Below are 15,726 nucleotides of genomic sequence, written 5' to 3'. Positions count from 1 at the left end.
TTTTATAGATTATTTGGAACAAAGAAAAACAATAACTATTACTATTACAATCAGACTATTATTGCATATTATTAGATCGACTGAATGAGGAAATCAAGAAATAATGACCACATTTGTCGAAAAAAAAATTTTGTTTTTGTAGACTAACGCACCGCTTACACGTCACTGAAAACCATGGCAAAATTAAATGAATTACGGTACGAATTGCTTCCTCACCCACAGTATTCTTTGGATTTGGCTCGCAGTGACTATTACCTGCTTCCAAACTTGAAAAGGTGGTTCCAGAGGAAGAGATTTACATGAAATGATGAAGTCGAATGGGAAACTGAGGCATACTTTGGAGGACTTGATAAATCGTATTATTTAAGAGGTATCCAAATGTTGAAAGATCGTTGGACTCGTTGTGTCGAACTAAAAAAGGACTACATTGAAGCATAAAAAAATGTTCTTATTGCTTAGGCCGGGTGTTTATCAATTCACCTAGTGTACGTCATATTATTTTTCATTGGGCTCCTTCTATTGGCAGTTTCTAGATCTGCGTCTGCCTGAATAAATATAGTAGATAAAATAATTGCTAAAGCATCCACATATAAAGGCAATTTGCAATAATTAAAAAAAAAAATAAATAAATAATTCCATAAGAAACTATTTGATTAAAATTTTTGTTACTATGTCAACAACTCGTTTTCATACAATTAAAGAAATTGTTTTAAATGAATGATTTTAATTGGCTTAAGCAAATATTCACTTTATAAGTGGATGTTATGTATTAAGTATTTAAAGAAACATTCAAATTATTGTTTATGTATTTTATATTGTAATTATTGTTCACAATATGAAAAGTATATTTTATTAAAAAATTAAATTTAAAATCTAAAGGTAGAATGTCAATTATCGAAGAGCATTTATTTATTTAGAGACAGCTATTTAACTTGTCATTTTTAAATTTTTAAATATTAAATACAATAATATTAGAAGTTTTGATTTATAGTTACATTTTCAACAGTTTGTGTAAAATGTGTTCCTGCTCACTAATATCCTAAATCCTAATTAGGGTGTTAGCACAATAGACCATATGGTTCGGGGTATATATTAGGGTATAATGATTGATTTATACTTTTGCTAATACTTGTACTTAATCCGTAGACTGTGATATAAAAAATATATTTTTTTTGCAAACAAAATTAAATGCGTTTATCTTTTTCAAACAACATATTGTGGCATTTTAAATTTCACATTAAAAAATTGTTTATAAGTATTTTAAAATCAAAAACAAACATTCTTCAAAAATATTGACAAAAACAAATGCTAATTTTATTAAAAAAATAAAATTGAAAACAAAAAGTTTTTTAAATGCAAAGTTCAACGTCCAGCATTTTTTGTATCATTAATTAATCAAACGAGAAACGTCACATAAATATTAATTTTATAATTAAACCTTTTTAATAATAAGTGTATTATTTTTAAAAAAAGCAAAATTGTGTTAGACCCTTTAACGACAAATCAATTTCAATAGTTGAAGTAATTAATTCTGTTTAAATTTATATCGCGCAGAGTACACTCAGTTTCCTCTATTTCAATGTTAGAGTTAATGGTTAATGTTTAGACTTTAGCGAATTAGCATTGGGTCCAATCTGGGATTGCAATGAGTAAACATATACGTATAGGTATATGCTCAGATAATTAAATTTTATATAAAATAAAATAAATGTTTTGAGTTCTGATAATTTAAATTAGTTGTACCCGGCCACCTGAGACCTGTGTCCCAATCTGATGAAATGGAAAAAACAGAAGAGAGAGCACACGTTTCTAATGCATGTTTTGTTATTTTATACATATAATTGTATCTGTATCTGTATATGTATCTAGATTTAATTTAATTTGATTTGAATATTGAGATATGCTTATGGAACATAACTTATAAGACAATGAAAGTCAACTATAACAAACTGGCATATGTTAGTTCCTAATTTCCAGCAGTTGATGTGAGAATATCTTAGCTGACCGATTGTTTTACATTTGTATATGCTCATTATGCGCATATAATTATACGCATAATAGTAAATAAAGTCAAGAAGTAGAATATTTCAGGCAATCATTTATTTTATTCGCTTACGTTGATCGAAGAATTACAGGTTATATATGTCTAAATCTCCATTAAGCATCATTAATGCCTTCTCAAACGGTCTGATGTTTACAGACAAATCTTGCAACGATTGATTAACAGCCGAAATTAAATATATATTTCTCTAATACTTTTTATGTCTGATGTTTAGGAATTGTTGTGCAAGTTTGTTTTAACAATTGCGTGTCTATGGCATTTTTAAACGGGATTGAGTTTTCCATTGGAAGAAATATCGCAGACAATATGGATGATGTAAGAGCTGTGTCATTCTACGATTGGTTTATTTTCAGAATTAATCTATTTAAGAACATTTTACCAGTTTGTCGTAGCGCAGTTGAGATTTCTTCAACCCCATTAAAGACAGTTTATATTATTTAACTGTAGATATCTTTTTGCTCAAGTTGTAGCTTAAGAATACTTGATTGCTTACACAGTAAAAGATCAGCCATTAACAAAGAAAGAAGCAGAGACTAAAAAAATAGAAAAAATAAAACAGCTGTTTCTATATCTGTTTCTATATATAATATCTTTATGATATATTCATTTATTCTTCGTAATTTTATATTCAATTCTTTTAACAATTTGTATGGGAGAATTTGTGATATCTAAGTTTTCTATTCTTTTTATGATAAGCGCTTTAAATTGATTCATTAATGTTTGACTCGACTGCCCTTGAAATGAATAATATAAAATCCCTTTAAAGTTTACTTTGGGATAGTGATTATCATACATTTTTATGATTTTCATTTTAATTTTTAATAATTTTCAACTTATTATGCAGTAAAATATTTTTTAAGTCGTTAAGTCTTACTTCCATATTCTGAAACTTAACATTTTACTTTGTGTTCTCAGTGTAATTATGTGCATATATGGTATACATATATATATATAAAACAATATGCAACTGTTTTTAATCGGATTATATTTGCTTAGAAAAGTCTATTATAATCATTATACAGAATCTTGAAATTAATCTTTTAAAATGTTTGAGCAATGTTTTCTTTGAATTCACTATTTTTCTGCATAAAATATATTGTAAATAATATAAGTGAGACTATAAAGATCATATTAAATATTTTACTCTACATATATATTAATATATTAATAAATAATAATACAAAATTATAAGAGCTATAAATTATAAGTAAATTGAAGTTTCTTGTAATTGCAAAAGTCTTTAAAAAACAGAAATTATTTTTGTCTGGTAGTAATAAATTACGTTGAAAAAGTCAAGTTGAACCACTTCGTCGAAGTAAACCAAAGAAATCAAAACTAAACACGTTTTCGCATATAAAAATCTATCCAAAGTTTCGATTGAAGCAGCATGGATACGAGTATGTTAGATGATAAAAATTGAAATCGTCGGCTTATAAAAATTGTGTGTTTCATTGTCACGTGCTTATTGCAATAATTCAGAAAACCGTATTAAGTAAACCAATATTGTTTTTAAAATAAATACAACAAGATTTTATTATTTTTATAATTGTTTAGTTTACTAAGATGAAGTGTACATAAAATGTTAACAATACAATGATTTCGCATATTATTATGTTCTGACTAAAATTTTTTTTTAATACTTCAGTTGTTGTTTTCAGCAACATAAGAGCAGATTTTAGCAGATTGGTACATAACATCATCAGTTATGTGCAAATCTGTCCAATAGATATTTTTTTTGTGATAATTTTCTGTCAAATTTTTTATCGTAATTATAGCGATAAGTCGATACAGCGATGAAAGTCCATTGAAAATTATTTAGAAAATAAAATACACCCTTTAAATTAATTAAATAATTTATTATATATACCCATATAAGATCACATACATATATCCTGTAATCTTCATCTAAAAATTTACCGAATGACGCCAGCTACCATAATTTCTGGTTACTTGATTGTGATCGTTGAAAAAAGCTTGTAAACTGGTGTAGGTCATTTGCATTGTTAAACGTTCAAAACTTGGTCAATAGTATTCAGTTCGAATTTATTTTGAGATGAAAATTTTACTTTTGTTTGCGATTTTTTTACAGCAATGACACCACAAATGATAAATACGAAATTAAAGGTTTAAACAAATTGTATAAATTTTTGCATAAGTTGAACATAGAGAAAAAACATATATATCACGAATATATATATATATATATATACATATATATATATGGTATGTGCCCGTATATTAATAATTTAGTTGAGAAATTTAAAATAAATTAAAAATAAAATGAAAACAGTGGAACTGATCTCATAAAGCACAAAAACAAGTAAACACTTTTCATGCACTGGGAAAAAATATAATTTTTATTTAAAAGCAACTTTTGAAAAATTAAACACAAACATTTGTTTACCCGTAAAACTTGAAGGAGGACAATAACATTTGAAGAAATTTAAAAAAATGATATACGTACATATATAATATTTAATACACAACAAGAAAGATGTCAACAATCTTAAAAAACAAAAATAATCTAAGGGTGATCGGAAGGGTGATTGCATAGCAAAAATTTTTAAAGAGTTCTTATTATATATAAAATGAGAAATATAATGGGACTTAGACTCCCAGTAGAGTAGAGTACAGCGACGTTAACACATCTTTTGTACCACAGCAGATTCTAAGCGAACAAAGGCCACATGGTCTTTAGAATACAGGACAGAATATTTTTCGTTGATGAGTTTCTAATTAAGCTCAGTTAGAACAACTCTCAACTGATCTTTTTGCCACAAAGCGCAGCGACAAATTCACAAAGAATGTGATTAGAAACTGCATTCCCTTCTAAACAGAGACTACTTCGTAACCTGCGATTATAGTGCAGTTTAAAATGTTTCACAAAAAGTAAACTGTAAAAGTAAAGCAACCTCATCTCTATACTCTTCTGGAATGTTGGTGATGTTGCTTTGTAATCGTCAGAACGCACCAGAGCTCAGCTTAAAATGTTTAAAGTCTGGGGTCTGTACAAAGCACCCCTTTGTTTAGGTATGCTAAAGAAGATTTTCCAAAAGTATACGAGTAGTCTCTTGATAACTGCTTTATTATTCGTATAGATACAGATAAAGATTTTTAAGGCATCAATGACAGGCACGTCTGTTTGTAAGACAGTGATACAGATACCTAACGTGAATAAGCGTGAGTTAGATAATAATGTTGCGGCTAATAACTCCTCTATCAATTCCTTAAAAGTTTTTGGTAATCCGCCAGAAATTAATTGAAGGACTATTCGCACTTTTAATGCATCATGACTGTTTAATAAAATAAATTTTTCTCTATATTACTAAAATTATCTGAAAGTCCCTACAGTGGTGAATTATTGGCTACGAGCCTAATGAGTAGTGTAGATCACATAGTAATATACAATATATATGCATATATGTAGCTTCATAGTTTCATGAGTGAGCAAAACCTTGTGTGAGTTTATATAGGCGAGCACGCTGTAGAAGAAGAGTAACGGCAGCCATTGACCTGTGCAGAACTGTTTCAAATTGTTCCATTTAATAAATGTCCGATATTGTATTTGTTTCTGTGTAATAGTCTAGAACTTAATAATAATAACGATTACATTATAAACACTACAGATATATACATGCACGTCTGTGTATGTATGATAGAGAAATTAAATGTTTGTCGGTCAGGCGTATCGAACTTTGGGATTAATATCGGTTTTTGTTATTTTTTCTTTCAATTGAATAAAAAAAATTGGATAAAGATTACTTCAATTGTTTTTTGTATAATCTAAGCAATTCGTTTAGATATCAACTGTTGGTAATGGTGAAAATTCAGAATAGCACGTGCTGTGTCGGGTGCCATTCCCGCCAAAACTACAAAAGTCGGTGACTAATGAAATCAAAGTCATCGCAAGTGCTTCGTTGCGTGAAATTTTATATCTAAAATCGGAATTTTGCTCTTTGGCTGCGTTGCTGGGCGATTTGTGGCGATTAGTGGCGATTGAACTTATTTCACAAAAACATTTCTGTTTAGCACTCTTAGGACTTTACTCACTGGTTTGTCTCATATTGTTTGTAATGAAATTCCCACTACAAGTCGAAACTAAAATGAAGTGGAAAAAACTTGTTCACTATCTCAATGAATAAGAAACAATTTCATTTCGTGCTTTCTGTAATTGTTTTCAAAATATTTAACAGTCATGACGTGATAAATAACCTCGTCTCGGTCAATAAAAATTTATGCTCAACAATGTGCAGCTAGAGCCCGTATATACGAATGTTTCAAATGGGGGTTTCCTATACACAATTGATATTCCGTTGCAATCGATTTATAAGCTTTCTATAAAACATTAATTATAGAAATCAAGAATCTCAATTTCATATAATGCATACATACATACACGCCGTATGTACTCGTATGTGCTTGTTAATAAATATTTATCCAAACTGAGAAATACTTTTATTCACCTTGCAAATCTGTTGTCTCCAATATGAATACTCGTATATCAGAAATAAAGAATATCTCAATTGTACGATTGCTGTAGGTTAAGTTGCTGCGACACCATGGCAACGTTACTGGAAAGCTGGTAAAGCAAGACTCATATTTAGACTCATACTTAACATGGAAATTCTAAGAATTTTTTATGTGAGGTTGAAGATAGATTTCCTAATTGAACTTACTTAACATATGCTAGTGATATGATTTTTTTAGAGTAACAAAGTGTCTTTCTTCGTTTCACACTTCTGTAATAAATTAATAAATGTTTATTGCATTTACTGTTGAGTATTTCGAATATTATTTAGTTATCTGCAAAAATTTATCAGTGGCAGACGGTTGACAACGGATACGTTAAAATTTTAAAAACTATTTCAATGTAAAAGTATTTGAAACGCAATAGAAAAGATTTGACTAAATAAATTTTTTGTGGAAGAAATAATTTTCTGGATTGTTAAATATCTGCATTGGTATCTTAAGTGACTTATTAGTCAAATTTCAGTTTTATAAAATAAATCTTTATCTAGTATTAATGAATACTTGTTTAAATCAAATATATTTTTTATTTTGATTACAATCCCAAAAACTCAATTTCATATATTAAAATAATTAAGACAGGCAGAAAATGCCTTCTTGTAAAATTTAAGAAAAATCAGTCCACTTTTTTAATAATTATAAATTTCTTTTCTAAGTAAAAAATTAACTTTATATTTAGTAACAATAATATATTAAAAAAAAAAATTATTTTGCTATCAAATAATATATTCTTCAATATTTTTTTTTTTTTAATTTTCCTATTTTACGAGTATGTGCATTTTTTAAGAAATTAAACAATGCCAATGGATATAAATATGTTTATAGATATGTTGGGAAAAAATTAACTAGTTCTGCTACTTCTTGGTCTATTTAATTTTATTGATCTAAGATTATTTTAAAACAAATAAGTTATTGAACCGAAATCGGCTTCTTAAAGGTTCAGCAATTCAATTGAAAAGAGTACAGGTGCCATTGAAGGCGTATTATGTGTTTTATCTCTCTTATTGGTATTCAAAATTATTAAGTGATAATTTTTCGAATTTCCATTCATATTTGGGAATGCATTCACTGCAAATATGTCAAAAACAGTGGGTGACAGATCATGAATTTTTCTTGAGAATACTGAATTATAAAAGTAATGATTAAATATGAAATAGTAAATTTTAGTGTATCATACCCCATAAAGGATGAAATATTTAATAAAATTAAAGAATAAAATGTTAAAAATTTTTAAGTTGCATGTTTAGAGATAAACTGTAAATTTTGATTTCATACTTTTCAAAATGATATTCCTGAATAAACTGCAGAAAATATATTGTCTTCAAAAATCATAAAATTAAAGATTTAGTTTGTTCGATCAATAACATTTTAAAGTATCACTTAAATGTTATAAAGTTATTAAATAATAAATTGATTGTATCTGTTCATAGGATGAGATATTATTTATTAATTTTGAATTTTATAATCAAATTCTATTTATCAAAAGATTATACAAAAACATCCATTAAATAAAATAAAATAAAATAAAATAAAATAAAATAAAATAAAATAAAATAAAGGAAAAAATAAAAATATATTGCATGCGGATTAGTGAGGAGATAATTTTTTCACTTCATTCGGTTTAAAGAGATTACAATGAACATTGTGAAGGACTATTGGATACGTATTATATATATGATACAATAGAAAGACCAACACTAATATTACAGTTTACAATTGCGAGAAAAGTTATAATAGATCTTTAAATCAACAACAATATTAGAGCTAAAGCAGATGTTTATAAGATCCGAAAGTCAAAAATGTAACTATCCGGGATGAATTGGAAGCAGGAAGTCGATGTCAAAGAGATTTCTAAAAAGATAGAAGGAAAGCTGGATATTGATCTCAACAGAAAATCATTTGTAACATTTTTTGTTTCTTATATATCATTTTGTGAATAGAGTCGTAGGTATTCTTTATAATTAGAAGAATAAGAACTTGAAAAAAAGAAAAGTTCATAAAATGGAATGATGTGTTGTCTAGTTGCTAGCTATTTGTTATCTAGTTGTGTTGTCTAGCCTATGGATGGTCATAGGCTTAATCAATTTTATTGTATAGTATTTTATACATTTGTTTAATGAAAGTCTTAAAGTTTTGAAATGTCATAAAATGTATATTTCTTAATATGAAGTATAAATGACGTATTCTCTTCTGCAGCCAATTCTATTTTAGCTGGAGCTAAATTTGATGATTAACTACTAATACGTGGAAGTAGTAGTCAATGCATTATAATATCAACATTAATTTAAATTAAACTTAAAAAAAAAATAATAATTATTAAAATACAATTATTGTTTAATTATTAATAAAGATTTCCTGCATTAAAGCTGAAACAATGTATCGACAATTTCAAAACTCTTGAAAGTGAAAGCAATTTAACTCCCAATAAAACAAATTTGATTGGATTTTGTGTCAGTTTTACTCTTAAAATATAAAGAAATTCTCTCTTAAACTTGTTGCTGCGCTCTCGTTCCACTGGCAGTGGGGCTCTTTCATTAAGAAATAACAATAAAAAATTATTTCTCAGCTGTGCCAAACAAAATCATTCGAATAGTTTTCAGTTTTGTGTTGCTGCGTGCTTAGTTCGTTATTGTTCCGCATACGCCACCGAGGACGGGAATATTTAGCACGTCTGACCAATTAATTGGGATTTGTGTGCTTAAAAAGGTGTTAATAATATTCTTATAAATAAATTAATATGTTTCAATTAGAAAGTGCAAATAAATTAGACTCACAAACTCAATTAGCAATTAATTTAATTATATTTGTATGATTAAATCTAAATGCTTTTCTCTTTCGTGTGAAAAACTATTAAGTAGAAATTATTTTATTATACTTTTCAATAAAATAATAATTAAAACAGATAAATTACAATCTATAATAATAAAAGTTTAATATTTTAAACAATATTTTTTATACTAAAAATGATGAAACCAAATAATTCTGAATTTTCTTCTTTTATTTATTCCGCATTCTGAATGAGTTCATTGCAGGACTCAGCTTCGCAAGTGCCTTGAATTCGGATCCCTAAGGTGTCCCTTTGTCTGTTTCTTTGTATGTAACGTATTTTGTTGGCGCCTAAGAAAATTGCAATGTTTCAGTTATAATAATGATATCCGCACACATGATAGTATTTTTTTAGTTAATATTTTATATTAACCAAATATAAAAAATTTATATATGAGCTTATGATAAATTTTCTCGGTAATTTAGGTAACCTCTTTTTAAGCTAAAAGTTTGTGGAGTAGCAATGAATTTCACAAAATTTTATTTTTAAAGTAATTGAGGTCTTGGCTGACTATATAGCTGCTAAGTACCTATCAACAACAGTCCTTGGAAATATTTCTTATATGTAATTATTCGTAAATAATTTTTTATAATACAATTATGAAGACTTGAATTCATACTTTGTCAAATTTGATTTGGTTTGTATTATTGTAATGGGAACCATGTCTGTCAATTTAGCATTTTTCGCAATGAAAAAGAATGTGAACTAAAGATTTTTATTCTGTTTAAGAATTCTGTGAGATAAGCCCACATCATCTATATTCACGTTTTCTTTATTATGGCATAAGGCTGACAATAATCTATGATTTTGTAAGAGTTTAAAATTGCAGCCGGTAGTAAAATTTATATTACTATAACAATCCCATGTCTTAAGTTAAGTTTATATAATTTCAACAGAATAGGTGATAAAAAAATATAAACCGTATAAACTGATTTTGAATTCTTTATTATTGAATAAAATAAAGTAACTTACCATATTACCTTTTTTTTGTTAAATTCATTATTTTATAATACAAAATGATAAAATATCAGTTACACAGCTATTATCTATTAAATACATCTTCTAACAGGGTCACAACATTTACACAGGTAAACCACCTAACAAAAAATCTGTGAGGGTCACAACTGACAGTGAATATTGTTTTTCATACAAAACTCATTTATTTTCGTAGAATTGTTCTAATGAAAATAACTCTGATAGTCTTGGATACATGTTCTCCCATTTAAAGAATTAAAGATACTCTCGCTGTTGTTGCAATTTTAAAAATTTAGACACGTTTCATATAAAGATTTGCGTTTTAGAAGGAAATTGTTTATGCATATTTGGGAATAATTACATTGTAGAAAATATAAATAAATATATATTTCATTGAAACAATATCCATTAATCAATGTTTACGGTATTGTAATCTTCTAAAGGGTTGTATTGATTTTATTTATTTTATTTACTTTATTAAAGATATGATATTTATAAAATATTTTTTAATGTATATATAAGATATAATAATAAGATATATATAAGATATAATATTTATTAATATATTAGTCTTGAGTTTTTTAACCTCGAACATAAAAAAATCTCGGCAAAAAAAAGCACAGCATAGTCATATGGATTTATCATTGCAGCTACTACTTGAACACTTAACTTTACTGTATATGATTATGGGATACAAATGTGGGAAACTAAGAATTTGAAATCAGATATTGAAAATACAATCGTGTAGAGAAAATTATCGAAGATCTTAAGGATGGTGATAGGTGTGATACGGTTTAAAAAAAATATCAACATATACAGAGATGTAGGCGTATCGTCGGTGACAGAGAAAGCTGCTTAATATAGCTAATTAATTAATAAATTAATTAAAAGAACATCCGAGCCAATCGTAATATAAACGCCACAGCTAAAATTACATTTTTTTTATTTTTTTTCCAAAACACTGACTAAGGGAGATATAGATTACCACATAAAAAAATTAATAAAAAAATAAATTAGAAAAAAATAAAATGTATTTATTTCTAAATATTAACGGAAAAAATATAAAAATTTTGTTATAGATTATTATTACATGTTCATTTATGGATATGGATGCATATGGATGCATATGGAGCACGTACAAACTTTTTAATATTTTCTTTTAGTTTTTGTATAAGATCAATGCTTCGTGAGTACTAATTTCAAACCTTTTTTCATATTTTATTTCCAGCTATCAATCACCCCACGAGACAGAACTAGACTTGCCATACTAAATAGTTTATTTGTACAATTGAGTCTATTAATCAGCAAGCTGTTTGGTGTTTTCGATTTAGTGACGCATCATACCACACTCAGCTGTGGTTTGTATCGTATTTGGCTTCCATTAATCGTCCATATCATCAACCACTGCCATGGATTTCGATCAGATACTAGCTAAATGTGGTGACATGGGCCGCTATCAAATACTTCTATTAGGTTTCTTTGGTATTGTGAATGTCATCGTATCGATGCACTATTTTACTCAAACTGTGATTAGTTTTGTGCCCGATCATTGGTGCTACCACGAACAATTTGCTAACAAAACTTTCGATGAAATAGCAGCTATTTATGCTAAATATCCGAGTCCTTCCTGTACACGTCTGGAAATAAATGGCACGACTATTACACCGAGCAGTGAAAAATGTGAACGTTGGATCTACAAATACGATTACGGTTATAAGAGCATGAACACTGAGGTATACTATATTAATTGAGAAAAGAAATATTAAAAATATTTGATTGCTTTTAAAATTTTTTAATAGTTGAATTGGGTTTGTGATTCAGCATACAAAGCCCGAGTGGGACAATCATTATTTTTTATTGGTTCCGTAGTTGGAACCTTACTTTATGGACTATTATCAGATAAAATCGGAAGGCTACCAGCTTTGATATTATCTAATCTGTCCGGTTTCTTAGGGGATTTTGCTACAATTTTTACTACAAACGTTACCACGTTCTCGTTTTGTCGTTTTGTGTCTGGTTTAGCTGCAGACACAAATTTCTATCTAATGTATATTCTTGGTAAGTTTTTATGCGAGCCATTAAAATTTTCAATACTCATTTTGATGAAATTTTATTTTTATTTATATTTTGTAGTATTAGAATACATCCGTCCATCAATGCGAACGCTGGGTCTTAATATATCCGTAGGTATTTTCTACACCATCGGTCTTGTATTTACACCTTGGCTAGCGGTATTGGCTGGTCACTGGCAATATTACTTAGCCTGCACATCCATACCCATTCTTTCAGTTGCATTTTACTATTTTGTAGTGCAGGAAAGTGCACAGTGGTTAGTAACTCGCAATGATTTAGATGGTGCTATCAAGCGTTTGAAACGAGTGGCACGATTTAATGGACGCAAAGTAAACCCAGCTGAGTTCGAAGAATTTCGTAAACATTGTGATAAACAGCGTATGAAACTAGGCGGTGTTGATCAGAAACATTCTACGCTATTTGATATGTTTCGCACACCAAGAATGCGAAAACATACTCTCATACTTTTTTTCAAATCGTAAGTTATTAATCCCAATATTTGTGTACATAAATATATCATATAATTTCTTCTTTTATACATATGTGTGTGTACATAGGATGGTTATAACGCTTTGTTATGATGCAGTCTCCCGTAATGTGGAAGGCATGGGTATATCTCCTTTCGTAATGTTCTCAGTCAGTGCCTTTGCTGTGTTGCCTTCGAGTATAATGGTTATCTTATTGCAAGACCGAATCGGTCGTAAGGGAATGGCAGCTGGTTCGTTGCTTGTAGGTGGACTGTTTACGTCTGCAGCTGGTATTGCTATTGCATACCAACAAAATAATCATAATGCATTACTCTTGGCAAGTCTGACTGTAGCGGCACGTTTTGGTGTAGCTATATCTTATGAATCTGGATCTCAATATGCTACGGAATTGATACCAACGTGTGTACGTGGTCAAGGTGTGGCTGCAGTGCATGTAGCTGGTTTTGCTGCTTCTTTTCTAGCACCATATATTTTGTACTTAGGGACGTTCTTTAAAGCAGCTCCGTCCATCATTTTAGGAGTACTATTTTTCTGTGGTTCATATGTTTGCCTACTTTTGCCCGAAACATTAAACCGGTAAAATTCAATCAATATTTGAATGAAATAATTTTTTTTAAATAATCTTCTTTCCATTTGCAGCACTTTACCGAAAACCATTGAAGAGGGTGAAGTGTTTGGTAAAGGTGAACGTATGTTTGATTTTCCTTGTTTATCCAAAGGCACTGAAGATTCAGATGATGCATGCGAGATGGAGCCTATGAAAAAACAGGAGCTTTGAATGCTTCCACTGTTAATTGCAGTCTCTCATAAAAATTACAAACGTAAAAACCACATTTAAATCGAAGCACTTAATTTCCTTAATAATTAGTAATAATTAATAGTTATAGTTTAGATATTAATAGCAAACTTAAACAAATATATTAGGTTTTAAGACGCGATTAGGTACTTACTTGAATAATTGGAACTACTATTTACTTAATTACGTACGTCTAAACGGATTTTAAATGAAAATGATCTATTAACTCAACTAACATGCCTTCAAATTTAGGGAACATATTAAGCATATTTTATGCAAGAAATTGTTGAGAAAAAAGGCTGTTGACTTAAATTTAAATATGTTCAAATATTTAGCAGCAGCTTCGTTTCTAACTTTTTCGAATTGTAACATTTGATGAACTTAGTGCTTGGTCAATAACATAGAAATATATTTCTATGTTTTTGACTGTATGTTAATAACAGCAAGTAGCTGATTGTAAAATATAAACTGAAGAAAAAAACAAATTTAATAATAGTGCATTAGAATTTTTTTTATTTTTTATCTGATATAAGTTAATTTCAATACTTGATTTTATTTTTAATTATCGGAAACTTTACGCCAAAAGTATCAGTACACAAATAAGAATTAAATATTATTCTCATAAGTTCATTTTAGATTAAAATACATGTATTAAGCTTAATTAATTTTTGTACGTTAATCAAAATTTATTATAGAAATATTTTTTTACATACATAGTATTTTCATTATATATATTTACTTAGTGTTATGACGTGTGCAAAAATGTATGGTGCGAATTTATTAATAATCCTTACAATTTACAATTTATGACAAAGTTTTAATTACTTGGTATTTATAGATATATTTGTAAATTTATCGCTCAATTAAATCTAAAAATATTGTGTTATTAATTATAGTATACCAATTAATATATTATTAAAAAACTGTTCAAATATTATTTTTATATAAGTGGTTAATGGATTAGTATTTGTTGTATCGGTTTGTATAGTAAAATAAATATGGTAGTTAACTGCAGACATGGGGAAAAATAAACCGAAAGGAGGGTTTCAGAAAATAATAATAAAATTATAATAAAATTAAATTTTCACATCTACTAAGGGATGATCCTTTGCTGACAAAATAGCCAATTTATTAAATTAGTGCCTTAACAAGAGGATTTTTCCAATACATGCATTGAACATCTCCAATATTCAATATGTAATCGAAGATCGACTTTAAAACAAAAATCTATAAATGAAATAGCAGTCGAATTGCAATCATATGTTATAAAATATGAGATTCTCAGTTTAATTTGGGTTTAAACATTTAGTTAATAATTCCGATGAGAATATGAGTTGATGAGTTACCACGAAAAAAACGAAAATGAAAATTTTAATAACTAATTGTTCCTATTAGTTTATAATAAAATTCAAATATCATACCATAATAGTTGTATTAAAATTGCGTGACAGAGTGTGGAATTAAATAGAAAATTATTGTTCACCGTGTTATATATGTACAACCAACTATTATTAGTAATTCAAAATACTGGTACTATAAGTGCCGAAAAAATATTTATAACGTAACTAAATGGCTGGCAGTTGCGTCACTATGCTAGTAGGAGTAAAATTATGTTTCATCTAAGTTTGTACATAACAACATATCTGAGAGATGGTCCTAAACCCATTTCAGATATATTTCTGAACCAAGATAATATATTTTTCCTACACAAGCGCACTGAACTTCAATATTTTTAAGGTCTTCATTTATTATAAAACTAAAATAAGTATTATATTTGTAGTTTTGATTTTGTTCTTCGATGGATAAATAAATATATTTTATGGTCGACCGATATAACTTTACATACATACTTTACCATACATACTTTACCATACATACTTTACCATACATACTTTACCATACATACTTTACCATACATACTTTACCATACATACTTTACCATACATACTTTACCATACATACTTTACCGTACACACTT

General features: G+C 28.2%; 1 protein-coding gene across 5 annotated transcripts in view; it reads left to right on the top strand.

Annotated features, from left to right (window-relative positions):
• LOC119677551 (organic cation transporter-like protein) overlaps positions 1–14,352 on the top strand; it is a 30,983-nt gene extending 16,631 nt beyond the window's left edge. For 4 of the 5 annotated variants that reach the window (XM_038088943.1, XM_038088944.1, XM_038088941.1 and 1 more), the window contains 5 exons: positions 11,620–12,124; positions 12,191–12,449; positions 12,525–12,942; positions 13,022–13,528; positions 13,592–14,352. In XM_038088943.1, the coding sequence (XP_037944871.1) occupies positions 11,801–12,124; positions 12,191–12,449; positions 12,525–12,942; positions 13,022–13,528; positions 13,592–13,730 (1,647 nt within the window). In that variant the 5' untranslated portion in view covers positions 11,620–11,800 and the 3' untranslated portion in view covers positions 13,731–14,352. Of the gene's footprint in view, positions 1–9,202; positions 9,296–11,619; positions 12,125–12,190; positions 12,450–12,524; positions 12,943–13,021; positions 13,529–13,591 lie in introns of those variants that run through there. The other variant, XM_038088945.1, reaches the window with a different exon arrangement.
• Positions 14,353–15,726: the final 1,374 nt, after the last annotated feature.

This window comes from Teleopsis dalmanni, chromosome 2 (genome assembly GCF_002237135.1).
Source record: "Teleopsis dalmanni isolate 2A chromosome 2, ASM223713v2, whole genome shotgun sequence".
Taxonomy (NCBI): Eukaryota; Metazoa; Arthropoda; class Insecta; order Diptera; family Diopsidae; genus Teleopsis; species Teleopsis dalmanni.
Note: the sequence above shows the minus strand (reverse complement) of the source record. Positions and strands in the feature narration are given on the sequence as shown.